The sequence below is a fragment of the Rana temporaria genome, chromosome 2 (assembly GCF_905171775.1).
Source record: "Rana temporaria chromosome 2, aRanTem1.1, whole genome shotgun sequence".
In the NCBI taxonomy this organism is placed as follows: Eukaryota; Metazoa; Chordata; class Amphibia; order Anura; family Ranidae; genus Rana; species Rana temporaria.
The window spans coordinates 274,291,443-274,314,427 of NC_053490.1; the positions used below are offsets into that span (position 1 = coordinate 274,291,443).

Consider the following 22,985-nt stretch of genomic DNA (forward strand, 5'->3'; position numbering starts at 1 on the left):
GGGGTCCCCAGTTGGCTATCATGGTTCCTTCTCTTCTGTGTCTGCCCCTATAGCAAGCCACTTGCTATGAGGGCAGGCATGCTGGTTCGCTCCTTAGCCCGGGCTATGTGTTTAAGGGTGAGGAGGCATGCACAGACATATGAAGGTTTTTACCTTAAAATGGTTATAAACCTCTGACATAAAATATGAAGAAAGTGTCTATAGTGTGTACTTGTCTCAATCCAGAGCACTAAGTGTAATTTCTGTCTGCTGCCTCATTCCTCTGCTATCAGTAGAATCAGTTAGTATAATTAGTATATTCAATAGTATAAATCACTTCTGACAAGTCTTCCTGACACCAAGAGAAAAAAAGGTGACAGGGGTCTCGAGCTGATTGACAGCCCAGCCAACTTAGTTCCTGCTTGCAGAACATCCTTTCCAGGCACAGCTTATTCCCTGCACCCAACATGACCCCCCCCCCCGTCACATTATACCCCTCCAATATGAACTTTCAGCTCACACCACCAATAGTGCTCCTCAGTTCCCGTTTTCTCCCTCAAACCCCCTCCCCCATTGTACCCTGCTCCGACAATCAGCCCTGCACCACATATGTACCTGTTCTGCAAGGGCACAGTCAATGAATAAAGTTTAGTGAAGCACCACCATAGTGTTATTTAACAGCATGCACTATTTACAGCTTCCGTATGAAGATGTTTTAACTTTGCCAGTTGAGCCCCCTCCCCCAAGTAACCCTGTAGCATTGATTCTGCTTCTTTATCTCCCAACACCTTCATATTAATCTCTAACATTGACAATGTATCACAACCACTTTCTTCTGTCTCCCGGTATCCCACCCCTGGTCACCCTGTAGCACTGGCCATCTTTATGATACTCATCTGCCATCACCCTGCAATGTTGATGCTCCATTGTGTCTCCTTACCAAGCATCCTCGTCACTGCACCCACCTATCACCCAGGTTCCCCCACATTGCAACCTCATCCAGTAACCGCATATCTCCCTGCAGCACTGCCACTGCATGTCCTATCACCCAGATCCACTCACCTTGTACTTCCATGGAATCTGGCCTGGGGGGGGGGGGGGGGGGGGGTCACTATCCTATTATTCAACCGGTTCCTGAATATTGGCTTATTATTCCCCTTTCACATGGGCACCTCTGCCTAATGGAATTTGCTTGCTCAGTGGGGGATCACTCCGCTGATTCCTGCTGAGCAGGCAGGTGACAGGTCCTGTCTGCTCCGTGTCCAGAGTGGACAGTCCCGCTCTTATATGGGGAGTTTGGGTGGGAAATGAACCGCGTGTCCCTTTTCATCCGATCTGCTAGACGCATGGAAAATAAGACCACTATCCGTCTGGATTTTGGTTGCAGGATCAGATCGGATATCAGCAGATCTAGAGGTGACTTCAAGGTCCAATCAGGTCTGGCTGAAAAACTAGCAGCCAAATCTGATCGGACAGCCTGTGTGAAAGGGGCCTAACACTGTTACCGCAACAGAATGCCACCCAGCCCCCCTCCTGTCATCTTGTAGCACCGACATCTTCCTGGTCTCCCCTAAGGGTCCATTCACACCACAAACTGCTTCTACGTTCTTTTTCATGCAGATTTGCATGCATTTGATGTGCATTTTTATACATGTTTACATGCAGCTGAGCTGTGTTTTTGTCCTACGAAGCTACTTACTCCTTCATTCTTTGTGCTTTTATGTATGTGCATTGCAGAGCAGTTGTGTGCATCTTGCTGCCCTTTTCTCGATGTAATGGTGTTAACTAAGCCAATAGGATAGCCTGGATTTTGGACTGTCTATGCAGTTGGAGTGCAGTCAGAAAGGTATCCCATTCCCATTGCATCTGGTGTGAATGAGCTCTAACAGAGCATCCCTGTCAGCTAACTCCACTCACCCTCTAACAATAACCCTTACCTCACAAGACTGACCTCTCTGTCACCCTATAATGCTGCCACTAGACCCCTTCTCCTGCTCCCTGGTGGTGACAGTGACACTAGCATCAGTTTACTGAAGTGTAAAATGCAAAACTTCGGTGGGTGTAACCATATGTCCGCTTGCCCCCTTCTCAGTGTATACTTACTGTGCGGGGTGTAGCAAGATGGCGGCGACGAAACGTCACTTCCGTTACACATTCTGGCTGAGTGCATGCTGTGTATGGCCCGCCCACTCCCCTGACATCCCTTCCGGTCCCTCTAGCGGTTACAGTTGAATGATGGAGGAGGAGGAAGCTGCTGCCATAGTGTTACAGGTGAGGGATGCAGAATACAGAGAGCGGTGCGAGCGGTCAGTCAGTCAGCATGGTATATTCAGTGTTCTCTGTGTGTTGTAGGCTCACGCCCGCGGTGTGCTGGCCCGCCGGAGACTCAGGAGAGTGCTGCAGGACTATGAGGCTGTGGTGAGAGACATAGAAGGAGAGGACATCGCTGTACAATGGGGGGCACGGCTCCTATCCCCCCCACTCTTCAATGCTATGGTGAGTCTGCTGAGGGGCAAAGCGTTCTCTGCATTCAAGTGTTTGTAAACGTAATAAAAAATAAACATTCTTCTGTCTGTTCAAGGTAGGGATATATATTTTTTGTCACTCGTTTTTGTGGAGGCAGTGCACCTGGATTACCTGGTTGATCCTGCCAGTTCCCATCTTCCAGGGAATAAACTGACCATGCTAAGCATGTAAACTGATCCATGGTAGCTTGTCAGTTTACATCCTCCGTCATCCTGCACAGTGTGCCTGTATCTTTAATGGTCAGGTTATAGTAAGCCCCCCCTCCCTGGCCACTTCAGTCGGCTGGGGAGGAGGAAGCGACATGCCGCCAGGTTGGATTGCATTCCATTGATTGACAGCAGTACAGAGTGAGGTAGCACATCCCTGAAGGAAGAGGGTTAAAGCCATGCCCCTTCCCAAATCTTTACTGATTGACAGCAGGTCAGTGCGTCACTGAAGAGGCAAAAAGCCGCTGGGTATGAGTGCGTTTCATTACCTATGCTCAGTGGTAAACACTTCCTTTGAAGAAATGTTGCCCTGCTTTGTACATGCCAACCTGCAGGTAAATTACACAGGCAGAAAGGGCTATTTTTTTTTTTTTTTTTTATAAGGAAGCATTAAAGCGGGGGTTCACCTGAAAAACTATTTTTTAACATTAGATTGTGCTTCCCACAATTAGCCTCAATCGGGTGTTTTTTTTAAAAAGAAATCAATGCAGTACATACCGTTTTAGAGATAGATGTTCTCAGAGGCTTCCGGGTATGGTCTGTGGGACTGGGCGTTCCTAATTGATTGACAGCCTTCCGACGGTCGCATACAGCGCGTCACGAGTTGCCGAACGTCGGTGCGCAGGCGCCGTATAGAGCCGCACCGACGTTCGGCTTCTTTCGGCAACTGGTGACGCGATGTATGCGACCGTCGGAAGGCTGTCAATCAATTAGGGACGCCCAGTCCCAAAGACCATACCCGGAAGCCGCGGAGAACATCAATCTCTAAAATGGTAAGTACTTCATTGATTTAAAAAAAAAAAACACCCGATTCTGCTTCCCACAATTAGCCTCAATCTAATGTTACATTTTTTTTTTCCGGGTGAACCCCCGCTTTAATGAAACATCATTTTCTTTTCAAAAATGTTTCTGATATTTAAAGCGGGGGTTCACCCTAGAATAAAAAAAAAATTTTTTTTTTTATTCTATCATAAAATTCGGCATCGTAGCGCGAGCTACAGTATGCTGGTCTTACATTTTTTATCCCCGTACTCACTGTTTAATCCTACCTAGACGATTCCGTCTGCCCACGGGGAATGGGCGTTCCAATCCAGATGGAAAGTGATTGACGGCCGGCTCTGGCGCGTCACGCTTCTCCGGAAATAGCCGAAATAGGCTTGGCTCTTCACGGCGCCTGCGCATAGCCTGTGCGCAGGCGCCGTGAAGAGCCGAGACCTACTCCGGCTGTCTTCGGGGAGAGTGACGTGCCAGGGCCGGCCGTCAATCATCCTCCCTCTCCATAGGCACGCCCATTCCCCGCGGGAGCCGGAATCTTTAATGTACGAGTACACAGTGAGTACGGGGGTAAAAAAATCGGGACAGGCATACTGTAGCTCGCGCTACAATGCCTGTCTCGATGGAAAAATGATGTAAGTGAGGGTGAACTACCGCTTTAATGTACTTTACAACTACTTTTAAGGAAAAAACAAAGTTTCAGTAGAAGCAGCCCCCTTGCTGTACCAGTGTCCCGTGATCTACAGCTGCCAGGCATCAGGATATCACTTCACCAGTCCTGGGATTTGAAATCCCTGCTGTCCTAAAGGGGTTGTAAAGGTTAGTTTTTTTATTTTCTAAATTGGTTCCTTTTAAGCTTGTGCATTGTTGGTTCACTTACCTTTTCCTTCTATTCCTCTACTAAATGTTTTTTTTCTTTGTCTGAATTTCTCACTTCCTGTTTCTCCTCAGTAAGCTTTTCTTAATGACTTTTCACCTCTCAGATGATGGGGGGGAAAAGCTTACTGAGGAGAAACAGGAAGTGGGAAATTCAAACAAAGAAAAAAAACATTTAGAAGGGAAATCGTAGGAAAAGGTAAGTGAACCAACAATGCACTAGCTTAAAGGAACCTATTTAGAAAATAAAAGACAAACCTTTACAACCCCTTTAATAATCTCCTATCCATACCTTTCAGTGTGTACAGAAATGGACAGCATTGACCTATTCAGAATCCGTGTGGCCTATTCTGTCATCAATGCGAGGAGAGAAAGCCAGGATGATTTCATCCTGGTGCTTGACAGTGGGGGATCGTGGGACACTGGTACTGCGAGACCGGGGGGAGGGGGTCCAGTGTAAGATCTCCTTACTGTAAAGGTGAACTTGCACTTTAAACACTTACCCGTCTTCTGTATCAGTCCAGTGCTGTGCCTTGTGCACTGCAGCTCTGCTCGCCTTTCTCTTCTCTCTAGCTTTGCTGATGGCAGCAGGAGCCATTGTCTCCCGCTGCTGTCAGTTAAAACCAGAGAGGAGAGAGCAGGAGTGGGACCAAGCAGCACTGTGTATTTCTATGGATGCACACAGCCCAGCCCCATGTGCACCTGTATAAGTGCCCCCATAGCAAGTGATCCGCTATGGGGGCACTCGCAGCCGAGAGTGACGGCAGAGGAACCCAGAAGAGGACTTTTGGGCTGCTATGTGCAAAACCATTACACAGAGCAGGTAAGTATTTTATTTTTTTATGTTTTTTTATTTTATAAAAAAATGGCTTTACCACCTCTTTAACGTTGCAAGGGAATCTTCCTCAGATCTTAGTGAATGCGGTGCAACTTAACTGTGTATTCCTTGCAAAGTGATGTGCAAGGAAACAAAAAATTCTTAATTTTTGTATGCACGTGATTGGGTGATGGCGTGTCACCTCATTCCCTAAGCTCTGGGGAAAATGTCCTTGCAAGGTGAACCGACTATTGCCTTTTAAGTAAATCAACCCCAAAGTGTCTCTCCCCATCCAGGTTCAGCATAGAGGTACAACTGGACTCGGAGCTTGTAAAGGGAATAGTCATGGTGGAGGCAGGCATACCAGAAACACAGACCCCATCCTATTATGCAGTGATAGAAAGGAAGCTGGACAAGAACCAGAACATGAACCGTGTACCCTAGAGAAAGAGTACAACCATTACCAACCATCAGAGACTGAAGAAGTGCCAGCAGAGTGCCAACTGCCTGGAGCTGCCTCAGAAAGTGAGCACCTGTCAGGAAAACCAAGTCGGCTTCAGGATGTCCCCACAAGAGAGTACCAAGTGTCAGAGACTACTGACAGGAAGATGGAGAGCCCTCTGTTAGAGATGCATGCCTTACGGCCTGAGAGCCCAGACAGGGATTGTCTCCATCAAGGGAAAAGGGTTTCAGGAGAGACAGACACTTTGCCCGTAACACAAGGACAAACCTTCCCCTATCATTCCAACATAAGTAACACAAATCAAAGGTATGAGAGCTTAGAATGGACAAGAAGCAGCTCTGTGTGGAGTGACAAATCCATGGATGCAGGTGAGGAGCAACTCCGTCAACTATGGGAAATCGTGTGTGTATGAGGAATTTTAACATTTGTTACAGCTTTCTATCTTTTTTTGTTTTTGAAGAAATAGCTGTTGGTTTTACCATCTCCTTTCCTTACTGATTACTGAATGGGAGGGTCGGCCTCAATTATACCTACCTGAGCCAATCTCAGTTTTATGATGAGGAAAGCTGTGGTCTTGGCATCCCTTTAATAGAAAAGCATTAGGGATTATTGCATTCCTATTACAGGGGATGCCTTAAATATTGCTTCTAATCATTTTACTTTTACGTCTTAGTGGAGACTTCTGAGAAAACCGATGAGCCAATCGCAAAGCAGGAAACTATTCTGGGGATGTTCTGTACACCAATGGTTTCATGACCTAGGGTGTTTTTGTGCTTTCCTGACTTGCATTTCATTCTCCAGTCTTTAAATTAAACCTGCCCTGAAAGAAATGGGTTGGTTGCCAATGCTGACCTCTTTAGGAAAATTCTGGTTGCCTGGCTATGTTTGGTGTTAAGTGTTTGTTAACCCCCCCAAAAAAAAACAGATTCTGGTCCCTTAAAGCAGATTACACAGCACAGCGTTTGTGCTGTGTAATCTGCCCCCCTCTAAACTGTAAAAAAAAAACAACCTGAATATTGCACTTCCTGTATGCCCCCTCTAAATGGACCACGATAACAAGGGTAGCTCTGTTCTGATGACCGTGGTCTATGTGCGTTCCTCCATCATACGCTGTCCCCTCATAACATTTTTCACTGCCAGCCTCTCTATTAGAGGCTTGCATAGCTTACTAGATCATTGGTTTTGCAAAAGGAGCGCTGTAAATATCTAATATCGGCTGTCATCAGGCCAGTCACATGACTCACGGCTGCTTTACAGCTCCGAGACAGGGTGTTCTGCCGAGATGTGTCCCCCTGGCAGATTATGCCCGCCCTGGACTGCGCAGGTGCAGCGCTTTAGCTCTGAAAATTACCAAACATTAAGAGCTGGGCATGAGCTGTAGCCTGCGCAATGAACAGGGCATAGGGACAGTCGTTGCCGCACGCTGCTGATGCTCGCTCCACTCTGCAAGGGGTCGTGTATATTACAATTATTTCATGTAAGGGCCGGAGGGCACAAAGTCGCCCATCAACAGTGCAAAACTCGCCCTACTTGGAGGAGACGAGCGGTCACGTAAACCCCCCCGGCTGACGTCAGAGGAAGATCATGGCCCCTCCCTCAGAAGCCATTCATCAGACCTGGAAAGCGGCTGTGAGTCATGTCACTAGCCTGAAAACAGCTGATATTGGGTATTTACAGCGCTTGCTCATTTTGTAAAACAGTGTTATTACCAGCCTCGAATAGAGGGGCTAGTGTGTGTGTGTGTGTGTGTGTGTATATATGTATATATGTGTATATATATATATATATATATATATATATATATATATATATATATATATATATATATATATATATATATATATATATATATATATATATATAATGTGTATGTGTGTATGTGTGTGTGTGTGTGTGTGTGTGTGTGTATATGTATGTATGTATGAGAGAGCTGGGGAAATTAAAGATTAATTCCTTGATTAATCTTTAATTTTTTTGATCGATCAAAATTCTTGACGTCACTGGACAGTGAGACTTACCCTGCTGGATGCGAGCAAACTGCACCCATTGGATTGAGGTAACTTTGCATCCGTGGAGCAGGAGGATACATCGGGCTCCATCAGGGGAAGGGGGCAAAAATAACCATCGTTTTCCTGTCCTAAGCAGTTTTGTGCAGACAATTCTTTGTGTATCGGCAACATCTGTTCCGTGCAAAAGACTGTTCAGTTCTTCAGGGTATATTGTCAAAATGCGATCATGTCTGCTTCCAGAAAATGTAAACACTCTGGTATGTCTGTGTGACTGACTAAAGTGATGCCTACTTGCCTACTATAAAGTGACTGACAGTCAATATGCTAGATACGTTTTAGAATTAAAGTTAAACTAATTTTCTACGTTTTTCTTAAAGTTTAATAAGAAAAAGTTACTTACTTCGGTGCTACAATTTGAATTAAAAAAGTATTTGTGTGAACTGTTAAGTCATGGATTGTGGAAACTAACTTGTGTCGGGTGATTGTATATAGTGTATACCACATTTACCACTGACTAATGCAGAGTTGCAATGCAGGGAGATCAGCTAAAAGTAGTTGGATCTGTATGTGCGTTATAATTAGTCGATTAAAAAAATTGATTAATCGAACACAAACATTTTAATCAGTAACAGAGAGATATATATATATATATATATATATATATATATATATATATATATATATATATATATATATATATATATATAATATTGTGTGTGTTAACCCATAATAATATATGCTTTAGGAGACCCTCCCTAGCTCAAAACACCAACAGGTGAAGTCAGTCATATAATGTATCAAAGCCATTAGATTAGCATGGTATACATGCAACTACTATTTTCAGAAGGAGATTTCTGTAATGGCAGTCTATATTTTTGCATTAGAAGAGGCTTTATAATATCCTCCTTCCTTCCCCCCTCATCTCCCTAGTTTGGGTACACCATAAAATATTTCATACAAATGTTTTATACTTGTTTATATATCAACAGAAGTGTGTGTGTATAATAAAACATGTCTGTTTATTTAACTTGTCAATCACACATACAATATATATTTTATTGCCATGTTACTTTTTACACCCATATTTAATGTGTAATCTGGTGTCAAGTTAATTTTTGATCTGTATTTGAATATTCTCGAGTTTTCTTTTTAGTTTCTGCATTGGACAGTGTTTTACATTGTTTCTCCTTAAATGACTGATGTTTCTCTAATTTAGATCTCTCTTTGAAGAATCCGAATGAGCTGCAAATGCTTAGAAGCCACTTGGCCATGGAGATACTGTGGGTACAGCAAGCAATAGCCAGTAGAAAAAATGTAAGTCCTGTTTCCCAACATATTGCCTTTTGTCTTCGCTATACTAGTTATAAATGATTAAAGGAGAAGTACAGCCAAAGCTCATTTGACTGTACTTCTCATGTGGTTCACAGGGGTGCAGTTCGTTCTTTACTCCTGTGTTCTGTTTTCAGCCAAAAGTAAGCCAAAGCCTGCTGTCATATGATCTCACAAAGCTGGTCCAGGCTGGGGAAAGATTGTGACCATATGGTTGAGATCCACCCAGGACCCTGAACTGGCACCTGGCTCAGCTTCTCAGCAAGCCACTGAGAGCCTAAAGCCTCGTACACACGATCGGATTTTCCGATGGGATTTGTGTGATGAAAGGCTGTTGGTGGAAAATCCGACCGTTTGTATGCTTCGGACAATTTTTGTCAGATTATCCGCGGACAAATTTGACGTGAACGATTGTCTGTTGTCAGATTTTCCGATCGTGTGTACAAAAGTCCAAAGAGCAAACATGCATGCTTAGAAGCAATGCTCGCCAAACACAACATTAGCAGAAGGTGCCCAAAGCGGGGTACTAAAGAGCTGAAAAAACACGTTGTTTCATGTTTGTTGGCAAACAATTGTGTGCCGTTTTGTATGCAAGACAAATTCCTGGCCAACGCCGTTCGGGTTAAAAGTCCTACGCTTTTGTCTGCGGAAAATCCGATCGTGTGTACGAGGCTTTAGACAGCCGCTCCCGTCCTCTTCACAGCCCAGTGCTCCAGTGAGTGCTGGAGGGGCAGAGCAAAGAGCTGGAGACTGACATTCATAGTTCTCTGCTCAGAGCGATGGGGGGAGAACTGAGCGATCAGGTCTTTGATCAGTTCTCAGCCTTAGAGATGGCAGGTGACCGATGCAACTAACTAGGTAGGTATGATTTGTAAAAAAAAGTTATAAAATCTCATACTTCTCTTTTAAAGCTGAAGGCTAGGAAAACTGTTAAATACACAGATAAAATACTTATAGGAGATGCTATTTAACCTGCCTAAGGATTTGCATTTAAATCTATCCAGACTTTAAATTTACACCTCTACCACACAGAACAGCACTGTCTATAAAAACAGAAGACCCACTTTTCTGCTGTTTACAGGTTTTGGTTGATCGAGTCTAATCCAAAATGTGTATTTCATGGGAAGCAGAAATAGCTAAATATAACCAGTATAATCAATATACATTTTATACTTTTTTTTTTTTATCTACGTTCTTGCAGTGGCAGGGCTGTTAATCCATAGATATTTCCTTAATAATGTTAAAGGGTCACTAAAGGAAAAACATTTTTTTGCTGAAATGACTGTTTACAGGGTATAGAGACATACAAGTTAACTGATTCCTTTTAAAAATGATTACAAATTGAATTTAATCTATCATATAATGTGCCTCTAGTTTCACTTTTGGTTTTAAACTGGTTTCATGTTTCTGTGAAGTAAAGAGACCCACAGAACAAAAACAAACAAATCCAGGGCAGTGTTTTTAAAATGAATCTGATTGGTTCTGAGGAGTTTTAGACACACAATAATGACAGCTTAGACCACCGTGAAAAGCTCCCAGTACCATGGTTATAAGGAAACAGGCAACCAGGAAGTGTGGATATCAGCGCAGTTTTACAGCAACATCAGAGCAAAAACGAGCAATAAGGACATGAAACCAGTACTGCAGTAAGGTAAAGGAAGCTATTTAGCTAAACAAATAATTTCCTTTAGTGATCTTTTAAAATATTGCTTTTATTAGCTCTGAGGTTTTAAAGGAAACATTATGTTGACCTTTCTTTCTAAAAATGTAAATTGCATAATTGATATGATCCAGAGGTTTCAGTACTTTGAGTTATGCAGTGTTAATTTTGTCGACTAAAACGACTTAATTTTGTCGACTAAAACGACTTTAAACACTTTAGTCGACTAAAATACAACTAAAACAATTGAGATGACTAAAATTGGGACTAAAATGCCGTTTTAGTCAAGACTAGGACTAATTTGAAATGTGACTTTTAAATTAACACTGGTCTGTAGTGCGTGTTCATACCTCAATACCATAAATAGTATGAGATTTTTCACTCCAGCAGTATGAGTTTGGAAATTGTAGAGAAATGTTCACTAATGCATTACAATTTAATTATACCCATTAGATTTTAGACGACTAAAACAATTGCAGAAGACTAAAATGCTATTTAACCACTTCCCGCCCGCCAATGACATATCGAATGTCGGGAAAGTGGTTGTAGAATCCTGACTGGACGTCATATGACGTCCTCAGGATTCTGAGCCGCTGCGCGCCCCCGGGGGCGCGCATCGCGGCGATCGTTGTTGCAGGGTGTCAGTCTGACACCCCGCAACACCGATCTTGGTAAAGAGTCTCTCACGGAGGCTCTTTACCACGTGATCAGCCGTGCCCAACCACGGCTGATCACGATGTAAATAGGAAGAGCCGTTGATGGCTCTTCCTCACTCGCGTCTGACGCGAGTAGAGGAGAGCCGTTCGACGGCTCTCCTGACAGGGGGGGTTCGCGCTGATTGTTTATCAGCGCAGCCCCCCCCTCAGATCACCACACTGGACCACCAGGGAAGGGCAAAAAAAAGGGGGGGGGCAAAAAGTCTGGGGGGGAAAAAAAAGAATAAAGCATTAAAAAATAAAAAGATGCCAATCAGTGCCCACAAATGGGCACTGACTGGAAACATAGGTAAATCGGTGCCACCCCACAGTGTCCATCAGTGCCACCCCACAGTGTCCATCAGTGCCCATCCATGCCCAGTGCCCACCTATCAGTGCCCATCAGTGCTGCCTATGTGTGCCCATCAGTGCCGCATATCAGTGCCACCTAATCTGTGCCCGTCAGTACTACCTCATCGATGTCCATCCGTGCCATCTCATCGGTGCCCATCAGTGCCCGTAATTGAAAGAGAAAACTTACTTTATTTACAAAAAAATTAACAGAAAAAAATAAAAACATAATTTTTTTAGTTGTTGCGCAAAAAATAAAAATCGCAGAGGTGATCAAATACCACCAAAAGAAAGCTCTATTTGTGGGGGGAAAAGACGCCAATTTTGTTTGGGTACAGTGTAGCATGACCGCGCAATTGCATGACCGCGCAATTGCCATTCAAAGTGCGACAGTACTGAAAGCTGAAAATTGGCTTGGGCGGGAAGGTGCGTAAGTGCCCGGTATGGAAGTGGTTAAGTCTTGAGACTAAAACTAAATCTGCTGCCAAAATGAACACTGAACTTATGTTTGTCTAACCTATTTTTTTTTTTTTCACAGTATCTAATGGTAAGGCAGAGAATGGGAATCGAGAGCTGATCGGGATATACGTCGCACCTTGAAAGCAAGACATGGCACTGCATTTTCCCCATCAGAGTTATTTTATTTATTCCCTGTCATACAAGTTGGACTACAATGAATTTATGTTGGGCTATGCATTAGACATTTACGCTCATGTTTTAATCTGCAAGAGATTAATTTATTATTGCCACTACATTGCAATGCTTGTTTTCACTAGTATATGTGAAAGGTCTACAGCGCTACTATAGTGAAAAAATTAATTATATCAATTAATCAATAAATAAATGAAAAAGCAGCAATTATAACGGTGAACTAAACCAAGCAAAATATGTGAAAAAAGGATAATGCGCTAAATCAACTGATTAAATAAAGGTGTCAACACATCAAAATACTGGAGAAATAAGACAAATTGATACAAAGAATAAAGTTCCAAATTCTAAATATATATCGTCCCTTGTTGCTGTAATCCTGAAGGCAACTCAATAACACTTTGCCCGACCGCACACACACAGTGTGTGAGATATAACCAGCTTGATGGTGTGATGATCAGCCTGTCAGGTCAAAAAAGTGCTTTCCACCAGGTATTCACAAGTTTCAGATATGCAAAGAAAGGGAGACAGAGAAAAGACCGATAGTGTGATACCGTTAAATGAAACACTAACGTCTCACAACACTCAGAACATCACTCACGAATCCCCGGTAATAGATAGGCTTTAGCGTGTGTGCATGTAGGCTGCTCAGCTTGTCAGGCTCTTCATCCGGCACCTCCGTGCGTCCCGTCACTCAAGCTCCTCCCCCACGCGTATCGTCACTAGACACGTGACTTAATCATGGGTCAATGTGTGAATGGGGCTTGCTAGGCTATAAATAGCCTGTCACACACTCGCAGCGGCGCGAACGGACCAATGGGGAGGCACCAATGACTACATCATTGCAGATACACCACCACATTTCAGCCGTTGTGGTTTATAAAATTGTATCTATTTAACAAATTTTAATGTGATACAAAATGAGACAAAATAACTTTTAAAACCGCTGTCTTAACAGTAACAAACAAAAAATAGTTTTATCTCAGGTTCTTATATGGGCAAATCCGTGCAGCTCAGACTCATCTATTATGAGCACATACAGACAATACCCCATGGTTTTCATGTAGTATTACTACCACATAAGCCAAAAATATATATATATATATTGATAGTGTATAACCATATACAAATACACATAAAAATAAAAATAAATACATATAAAAAATATATATATAAAATGCAAAGTAATCCACCATATACATGTTAAAATTGTTACATGTGGATCAAGCCAAGAGCTGTCAATCACATATCCCAATCTGCACTTAAAATAGCATCATACGCTAGGATTGCATAACACTACAAGAGCACTATACCACTAGCCAACAAGTGAGTATACGCTCATAATAAGATAACAATAAGATAGCTGATAGGGAGATGTGAGAAATATACATATATATAAAATACTGTTAAAACTTATTAAAACCAGAGATTTAAAAATCAGATATAAAACAGTTAAGATCAAAGTCGATATTTAAACCATTCGGAGAGAGAGATCCCATCTCATGGATCCATCTTGATTCTGCTTTACTTATCTCTCTCACCCTATGGCTTCCTCTCCAATGGGGACTATATTTTTGTATGCCCCAAAATTTCAAACCCTTTGGGTTCCCTTGATGACATAACTCAAAATGGCGGGAGACATTATGTTTCGGGTATGCATTTAAAATATTCTGTACATGCTCTCTTAATCTTTTCCATAAGGGTCGTTTAGTGCGGCCTATGTATTGTAGGGAGCATGGACACTCCAGGACATACACAACACCCTCAGTTCTGCAGGTAATAAGGTCATCAATATTGTACTCCTTCTTGGTGACATTTGAAGTAAATTTGGTACATTTTTGACCATTAAAATTCGTATTCTTACATGCAAAACACCTCTTGCATGGAAAAAATCCCTTACCCTGAAAGAAGGTAAGTACATTTTTCTTTGTTGGAGGATCAGGAACGTTTTTAGCTACTAAGTCCCTCAGTGTGGGAGCTCTGCGATATACCACCCTGGGGTTAATGGGTAAGATACCCTGTAGCTGCTGGTCAGATCTCAGGATAGGCCAATACTTTTTAAAAATGGCTTCTAACTGTCTATGTTGGACAGTATAGTTCAAGATAATCGGAAGATTATTATCCATTTGATCAGATCTCACTTTGTCCTGAATGAGGGTAATTCTAGGTGTGTCATATACTTTACGGATTTGTTCTTGAATAAAATCCTCATTGTACCCTTTATTCACAAACTTTGTTCCTATAAAGTTAGCTTGCTCCAAATATACTTTTTGGTCAGTACAATTTCTACGGATGCGTAACAGCTGTCCTTTAGGGATGTTTATAAGCCAGGGCTCGAAATGACAGCTATCCACCGGGATATAACTGTTCCGTTCCACTGGTTTAAAGTATGTTTTAGTTGATATTGAGTTTTCCTCCAGCGTGATCTCCAGATCCAGAAACTGTATAGTCTGATTGCTGATAGTATACGTTAGGGAAATATTTTGTTGGTTTAGATTCAATTTCTCAAAGAATGTGATTAAAGATTGTTCATCACCATCCCAGATGACAATACAGTCATCTATGAATCTTTTGTATAAAATCAGCTGGCTGGGCATATCATTGTAAATTGCCCCCTCCTCCCATTTTGACATAAATACGTTTGCCACGCTGGGTGCATATTTAGCTCCCATTCCGATGCCATTAAGTTGCCTGTAGAACTGGGATTGATGCCAAAAATAATTATGCTGTAAGCCATAAGCCAAACATCGCAAAACAAACTTTTTTTGCCTAGGGATGAGTTGGCTAAAAAGATTCATCGCCCACTTCGTTGCACTAATCGCCTCCTCATGATTAATATTGGTGTAGAGCGAAGCTACATCAGCTGTTGCTATCAGGAACTTATGCTGTGGGGAGATTACTACAGTCTCCAGTAACTGGATAAGGTGTTTTGTATCTCTGAGGAAAGCCTTGGTGTTAGATACCAAGGGCTGTATAAACTTATCAACATATTCCCCTAAGCGTGAATTGATTGACTGGATACCGTTGATAATTGGTCTCCCAGGGGGTTTTAGGGGATCCTTATGTACCTTCGGTACCGTGTAAATAATAGGAACTCGACACATATCTGGATTCAGGTATTTACTTTCTCTCTTGGATAAAATACCTTTATCTTTGCCCTTTTGTATGAGCACAGATAATTCTTCCTTATACTCCCCAGTAGGATTACCTGTGAGCTTAATGTACGTATTCTGATCAAGGAGTTGATTGTTCAATTCCTCATAGTAATAATCTTTTGACAGTAATACTATTGCACCTCCCTTGTCTGCCGGTCGTATTATTACCTTCTTGTTCTTCTCCAATTCTTTGATGCCCTTTTGAATAATTTTGGGATCTGGTAACCTCCTTATTTTTAGTTTTTCCAGGTCTTTTAGCACCATTTTATTGAATACTTCTACGTGCTGGTTGTTGTGTACTTGAGGGTTAAACAACGATTTATTTCTTAAAGAACTATGTTGAATTCTACCCGGCAAATTTCCAACAGATTCATCTTTTATGGGTTGATTAAGCATGTACTTTTTAATGTTTAATTTTCTTGTATATTTCTGAATATCGACGTACACATCGAATTTATTCAGATTTTTCTTAGGTGCAAATTTTAAGCCCTTATCTAATAGGGTTAGCTCTGGAGTAGTGAGCTCAACCCCACTCAGATTAATGATTCCTTGCCCTATTTGACCTTTCTTCTTTTTGGACCCTTGTCCCCCCCTACATCCTCTCTTTCGTCTGGACTGCGGGCATACATTGATTCTGCTCCCCGAGGTGGTGATCTGTCGTTCCGGCGATGATCTAAAAAAGACCTGGAATGTGTTTCTTCAATATAGTTGGCTAAGGGTTCATATTTATTTTGTGTATGAACCGGACTTTTCCTATAATCCTGTTGAGGGTAATCGCGATTTGGCGGTACACTTTGTGAATTGGAATATGGGCCCTGATTTTGATATTGATATGCATCTCTCACATCTCGAGGATCCTGATTATATTGGTTGATATTGTGTTGAGGACCTTGCATGTATCCTCCTTGATTCCCTGTTTGGTTAGGGGGGTAATATACCTGCTGAGTGTTCTTATTTTTCCAGGCTGGATGCCTGGGAGATTTCTTGTTATTTTTCCGCCAAGGTTTAGGGGTCCTTGGCTCATTTGCCTCACTTCTTATTGATCTAGTTTGATCATAAGGGTAGGGATTCGGGGGTCTATAATAATCATCCCCATTGGATCTGTCACATTGTGGTGATCTAGATCTATTTATCACAGGTGGTATGATAATCCGTACCTCTTTGTCTGGGGATGAGGACACTGAGCCTCTAACTCCCTCTTTTAATTTTAATTGCCATTTGAATGTTTGGTGTAAACGGTAATCATTGGTATCTCTCCAATACTTCCTCTTTTTCCGTTGCTTAATTTCAGCATCTTTATTCTCCAGGACTCTATTTAATTGGTTCGTGAGTGATTCAAAAGGAGGGGTGTCCTTAAAATTTTCCAAGGATACTTTGCATTCGGCTAGTTCCTTGTTGATGACAGTCAACTTGCGTTGTTTACGTTTGACTAACAGCTGCATTAGTTCCAACCCCTTCTCATTAAAAAATTTGTACCACTCTTCAGTGGAGTCCCCATCCATTAGTCCATCATTGATGGGAACCTCCCATCTTAACCTTCTGGGAACTATCCCTTCTTTGATATATTGTTCATGTGTGGTGAGATCCCACCACACACTAATCTTTTTCTCCATTAAGTGCCCGAACTTACGAAAAATAGTGTCCAAATCCCCTGTGTCAGAGTGATTTTTACTTGTGAATACATCATTAAGATCTACTGTGCGATTTTCCATATAATTAAATATATCCATAGTTGCTGCTAATGTAGTAAAAAGGTAAAATGCAAAAATATATGTGAAAGGTCTACAGCGCTACTATAGTGAAAAAATTAATTATATCAATTAATCAATAAATAAATGAAAAAGCAGCAATTATAACGGTGAACTAAACCAAGCAAAATATGTGAAAAAAGGATAATGCGCTAAATCAACTGATTAAATAAAGGTGTCAACACATCAAAATACTGGAGAAATAAGACAAATTGATACAAAGAATAAAGTTCCAAATTCTAAATATATATCGTCCCTTGTTGCTGTAATCCTGAAGGCAACTCAATAACACTTTGCCCGACCGCACACACACAGTGTGTGAGATATAACCAGCTTGATGGTGTGATGATCAGCCTGTCAGGTCAAAAAAGTGCTTTCCACCAGGTATTCACAAGTTTCAGATATGCAAAGAAAGGGAGACAGAGAAAAGACCGATAGTGTGATACCGTTAAATGAAACACTAACGTCTCACAACACTCAGAACATCACTCACGAATCCCCGGTAATAGATAGGCTTTAGCGTGTGTGCATGTAGGCTGCTCAGCTTGTCAGGCTCTTCATCCGGCACCTCCGTGCGTCCCGTCACTCAAGCTCCTCCCCCACGCGTATCGTCACTAGACACGTGACTTAATCATGGGTCAATGTGTGAATGGGGCTTGCTAGGCTATAAATAGCCTGTCACACACTCGCAGCGGCGCGAACGGACCAATGGGGAGGCACCAATGACTACATCATTGCAGATACACCACCACATTTCAGCCGTTGTGGTTTATAAAATTGTATCTATTTAACAAATTTTAATGTGATACAAAATGAGACAAAATAACTTTTAAAACCGCTGTCTTAACAGTAACAAACAAAAAATAGTTTTATCTCAGGTTCTTATATGGGCAAATCCGTGCAGCTCAGACTCATCTATTATGAGCACATACAGACAATACCCCATGGTTTTCATGTAGTATTACTACCACATAAGCCAAAAATATATATATATATATTGATAGTGTATAACCATATACAAATACACATAAAAATAAAAATAAATACATATAAAAAATATAAAAAATATATATATAAAATGCAAAGTAATCCACCATATACATGTTAAAATTGTTACATGTGGATCAAGCCAAGAGCTGTCAATCACATATCCCAATCTGCACTTAAAATAGCATCATACGCTAGGATTGCATAACACTACAAGAGCACTATACCACTAGCCAACAAGTGAGTATACGCTCATAATAAGATAACAATAAGATAGCTGATAGGGAGATGTGAGAAATATACATATATATAAAATACTGTTAAAACTTATTAAAACCAGAGATTTAAAAATCAGATATAAAACAGTTAAGATCAAAGTCGATATTTAAACCATTCGGAGAGAGAGATCCCATCTCATGGATCCATCTTGATTCTGCTTTACTTATCTCTCTCACCCTATGGCTTCCTCTCCAATGGGGACTATATTTTTGTATGCCCCAAAATTTCAAACCCTTTGGGTTCCCTTGATGACATAACTCAAAATGGCGGGAGACATTATGTTTCGGGTATGCATTTAAAATATTCTGTACATGCTCTCTTAATCTTTTCCATAAGGGTCGTTTAGTGCGGCCTATGTATTGTAGGGAGCATGGACACTCCAGGACATACACAACACCCTCAGTTCTGCAGGTAATAAGGTCATCAATATTGTACTCCTTCTTGGTGACATTTGAAGTAAATTTGGTACATTTTTGACCATTAAAATTCGTATTCTTACATGCAAAACACCTCTTGCATGGAAAAAATCCCTTACCCTGAAAGAAGGTAAGTACATTTTTCTTTGTTGGAGGATCAGGAACGTTTTTAGCTACTAAGTCCCTCAGTGTGGGAGCTCTGCGATATACCACCCTGGGGTTAATGGGTAAGATACCCTGTAGCTGCTGGTCAGATCTCAGGATAGGCCAATACTTTTTAAAAATGGCTTCTAACTGTCTATGTTGGACAGTATAGTTCAAGATAATCGGAAGATTATTATCCATTTGATCAGATCTCACTTTGTCCTGAATGAGGGTAATTCTAGGTGTGTCATATACTTTACGGATTTGTTCTTGAATAAAATCCTCATTGTACCCTTTATTCACAAACTTTGTTCCTATAAAGTTAGCTTGCTCCAAATATACTTTTTGGTCAGTACAATTTCTACGGATGCGTAACAGCTGTCCTTTAGGGATGTTTATAAGCCAGGGCTCGAAATGACAGCTATCCACCGGGATATAACTGTTCCGTTCCACTGGTTTAAAGTATGTTTTAGTTGATATTGAGTTTTCCTCCAGCGTGATCTCCAGATCCAGAAACTGTATAGTCTGATTGCTGATAGTATACGTTAGGGAAATATTTTGTTGGTTTAGATTCAATTTCTCAAAGAATGTGATTAAAGATTGTTCATCACCATCCCAGATGACAATACAGTCATCTATGAATCTTTTGTATAAAATCAGCTGGCTGGGCATATCATTGTAAATTGCCCCCTCCTCCCATTTTGACATAAATACGTTTGCCACGCTGGGTGCATATTTAGCTCCCATTCCGATGCCATTAAGTTGCCTGTAGAACTGGGATTGATGCCAAAAATAATTATGCTGTAAGCCATAAGCCAAACATCGCAAAACAAACTTTTTTTGCCTAGGGATGAGTTGGCTAAAAAGATTCATCGCCCACTTCGTTGCACTAATCGCCTCCTCATGATTAATATTGGTGTAGAGCGAAGCTACATCAGCTGTTGCTATCAGGAACTTATGCTGTGGGGAGATTACTACAGTCTCCAGTAACTGGATAAGGTGTTTTGTATCTCTGAGGAAAGCCTTGGTGTTAGATACCAAGGGCTGTATAAACTTATCAACATATTCCCCTAAGCGTGAATTGATTGACTGGATACCGTTGATAATTGGTCTCCCAGGGGGTTTTAGGGGATCCTTATGTACCTTCGGTACCGTGTAAATAATAGGAACTCGACACATATCTGGATTCAGGTATTTACTTTCTCTCTTGGATAAAATACCTTTATCTTTGCCCTTTTGTATGAGCACAGATAATTCTTCCTTATACTCCCCAGTAGGATTACCTGTGAGCTTAATGTACGTATTCTGATCAAGGAGTTGATTGTTCAATTCCTCATAGTAATAATCTTTTGACAGTAATACTATTGCACCTCCCTTGTCTGCCGGTCGTATTATTACCTTCTTGTTCTTCTCCAATTCTTTGATGCCCTTTTGAATAATTTTGGGATCTGGTAACCTCCTTATTTTTAGTTTTTCCAGGTCTTTTAGCACCATTTTATTGAATACTTCTACGTGCTGGTTGTTGTGTACTTGAGGGTTAAACAACGATTTATTTCTTAAAGAACTATGTTGAATTCTACCCGGCAAATTTCCAACAGATTCATCTTTTATGGGTTGATTAAGCATGTACTTTTTAATGTTTAATTTTCTTGTATATTTCTGAATATCGACGTACACATCGAATTTATTCAGATTTTTCTTAGGTGCAAATTTTAAGCCCTTATCTAATAGGGTTAGCTCTGGAGTAGTGAGCTCAACCCCACTCAGATTAATGATTCCTTGCCCTATTTGACCTTGGCGGAAAAATAACAAGAAATCTCCCAGGCATCCAGCCTGGAAAAATAAGAACACTCAGCAGGTATATTACCCCCCTAACCAAACAGGGAATCAAGGAGGATACATGCAAGGTCCTCAACACAATATCAACCAATATAATCAGGATCCTCGAGATGTGAGAGATGCATATCAATATCAAAATCAGGGCCCATATTCCAATTCACAAAGTGTACCGCCAAATCGCGATTACCCTCAACAGGATTATAGGAAAAGTCCGGTTCATACACAAAATAAATATGAACCCTTAGCCAACTATATTGAAGAAACACATTCCAGGTCTTTTTTAGATCATCGCCGGAACGACAGATCACCACCTCGGGGAGCAGAATCAATGTATGCCCGCAGTCCAGACGAAAGAGAGGATGTAGGGGGGGACAAGGGTCCAAAAAGAAGAAAGGTCAAATAGGGCAAGGAATCATTAATCTGAGTGGGGTTGAGCTCACTACTCCAGAGCTAACCCTATTAGATAAGGGCTTAAAATTTGCACCTAAGAAAAATCTGAATAAATTCGATGTGTACGTCGATATTCAGAAATATACAAGAAAATTAAACATTAAAAAGTACATGCTTAATCAACCCATAAAAGATGAATCTGTTGGAAATTTGCCGGGTAGAATTCAACATAGTTCTTTAAGAAATAAATCGTTGTTTAACCCTCAAGTACACAACAACCAGCACGTAGAAGTATTCAATAAAATGGTGCTAAAAGACCTGGAAAAACTAAAAATAAGGAGGTTACCAGATCCCAAAATTATTCAAAAGGGCATCAAAGAATTGGAGAAGAACAAGAAGGTAATAATACGACCGGCAGACAAGGGAGGTGCAATAGTATTACTGTCAAAAGATTATTACTATGAGGAATTGAACAATCAACTCCTTGATCAGAATACGTACATTAAGCTCACAGGTAATCCTACTGGGGAGTATAAGGAAGAATTATCTGTGCTCATACAAAAGGGCAAAGATAAAGGTATTTTATCCAAGAGAGAAAGTAAATACCTGAATCCAGATATGTGTCGAGTTCCTATTATTTACACGGTACCGAAGGTACATAAGGATCCCCTAAAACCCCCTGGGAGACCAATTATCAACGGTATCCAGTCAATCAATTCACGCTTAGGGGAATATGTTGATAAGTTTATACAGCCCTTGGTATCTAACACCAAGGCTTTCCTCAGAGATACAAAACACCTTATCCAGTTACTGGAGACTGTAGTAATCTCCCCACAGCATAAGTTCCTGATAGCAACAGCTGATGTAGCTTCGCTCTACACCAATATTAATCATGAGGAGGCGATTAGTGCAACGAAGTGGGCGATGAATCTTTTTAGCCAACTCATCCCTAGGCAAAAAAAGTTTGTTTTGCGATGTTTGGCTTATGGCTTACAGCATAATTATTTTTGGCATCAATCCCAGTTCTACAGGCAACTTAATGGCATCGGAATGGGAGCTAAATATGCACCCAGCGTGGCAAACGTATTTATGTCAAAATGGGAGGAGGGGGCAATTTACAATGATATGCCCAGCCAGCTGATTTTATACAAAAGATTCATAGATGACTGTATTGTCATCTGGGATGGTGATGAACAATCTTTAATCACATTCTTTGAGAAATTGAATCTAAACCAACAAAATATTTCCCTAACGTATACTATCAGCAATCAGACTATACAGTTTCTGGATCTGGAGATCACGCTGGAGGAAAACTCAATATCAACTAAAACATACTTTAAACCAGTGGAACGGAACAGTTATATCCCGGTGGATAGCTGTCATTTCGAGCCCTGGCTTATAAACATCCCTAAAGGACAGCTGTTACGCATCCGTAGAAATTGTACTGACCAAAAAGTATATTTGGAGCAAGCTAACTTTATAGGAACAAAGTTTGTGAATAAAGGGTACAATGAGGATTTTATTCAAGAACAAATCCGTAAAGTATATGACACACCTAGAATTACCCTCATTCAGGACAAAGTGAGATCTGATCAAATGGATAATAATCTTCCGATTATCTTGAACTATACTGTCCAACATAGACAGTTAGAAGCCATTTTTAAAAAGTATTGGCCTATCCTGAGATCTGACCA

The 22,985-nt window shown here is 41.2% G+C and overlaps 1 protein-coding gene across 1 annotated transcript; it reads left to right on the forward strand.

Moving 5' to 3' along the window:
- The first annotated feature begins 2,143 nt into the window (after positions 1-2,143).
- On the forward strand, positions 2,144-12,481 carry IQCC (IQ motif containing C). The gene is made up of 5 exons (XM_040337064.1): positions 2,144-2,250; positions 2,332-2,475; positions 5,475-6,009; positions 8,867-8,964; positions 12,224-12,481. Exons 1-5 carry the CDS (start codon positions 2,212-2,214, stop codon positions 12,260-12,262), a joined length of 855 nt encoding a protein of 284 aa, XP_040192998.1. The 5' UTR covers positions 2,144-2,211; the 3' UTR covers positions 12,263-12,481.
- Positions 12,482-22,985: the final 10,504 nt, after the last annotated feature.

Bases quoted from the DNA above. Each gene is read 5' to 3' on its own strand.
- IQCC (XM_040337064.1), top strand. From the start codon at position 2,212: ATGATGGAGGAGGAGGAAGCTGCTGCCATAGTGTTACAG. The intron at 2,251-2,331 runs GTGAGGGATGCA...TGTGTGTTGTAG, and splicing joins CTGCTGCCATAGTGTTACAG to GCTCACGCCCGCGGTGTGCT. The intron at 2,476-5,474 runs GTGAGTCTGCTG...CTCCCCATCCAG, and splicing joins CCCCACTCTTCAATGCTATG to GTTCAGCATAGAGGTACAAC.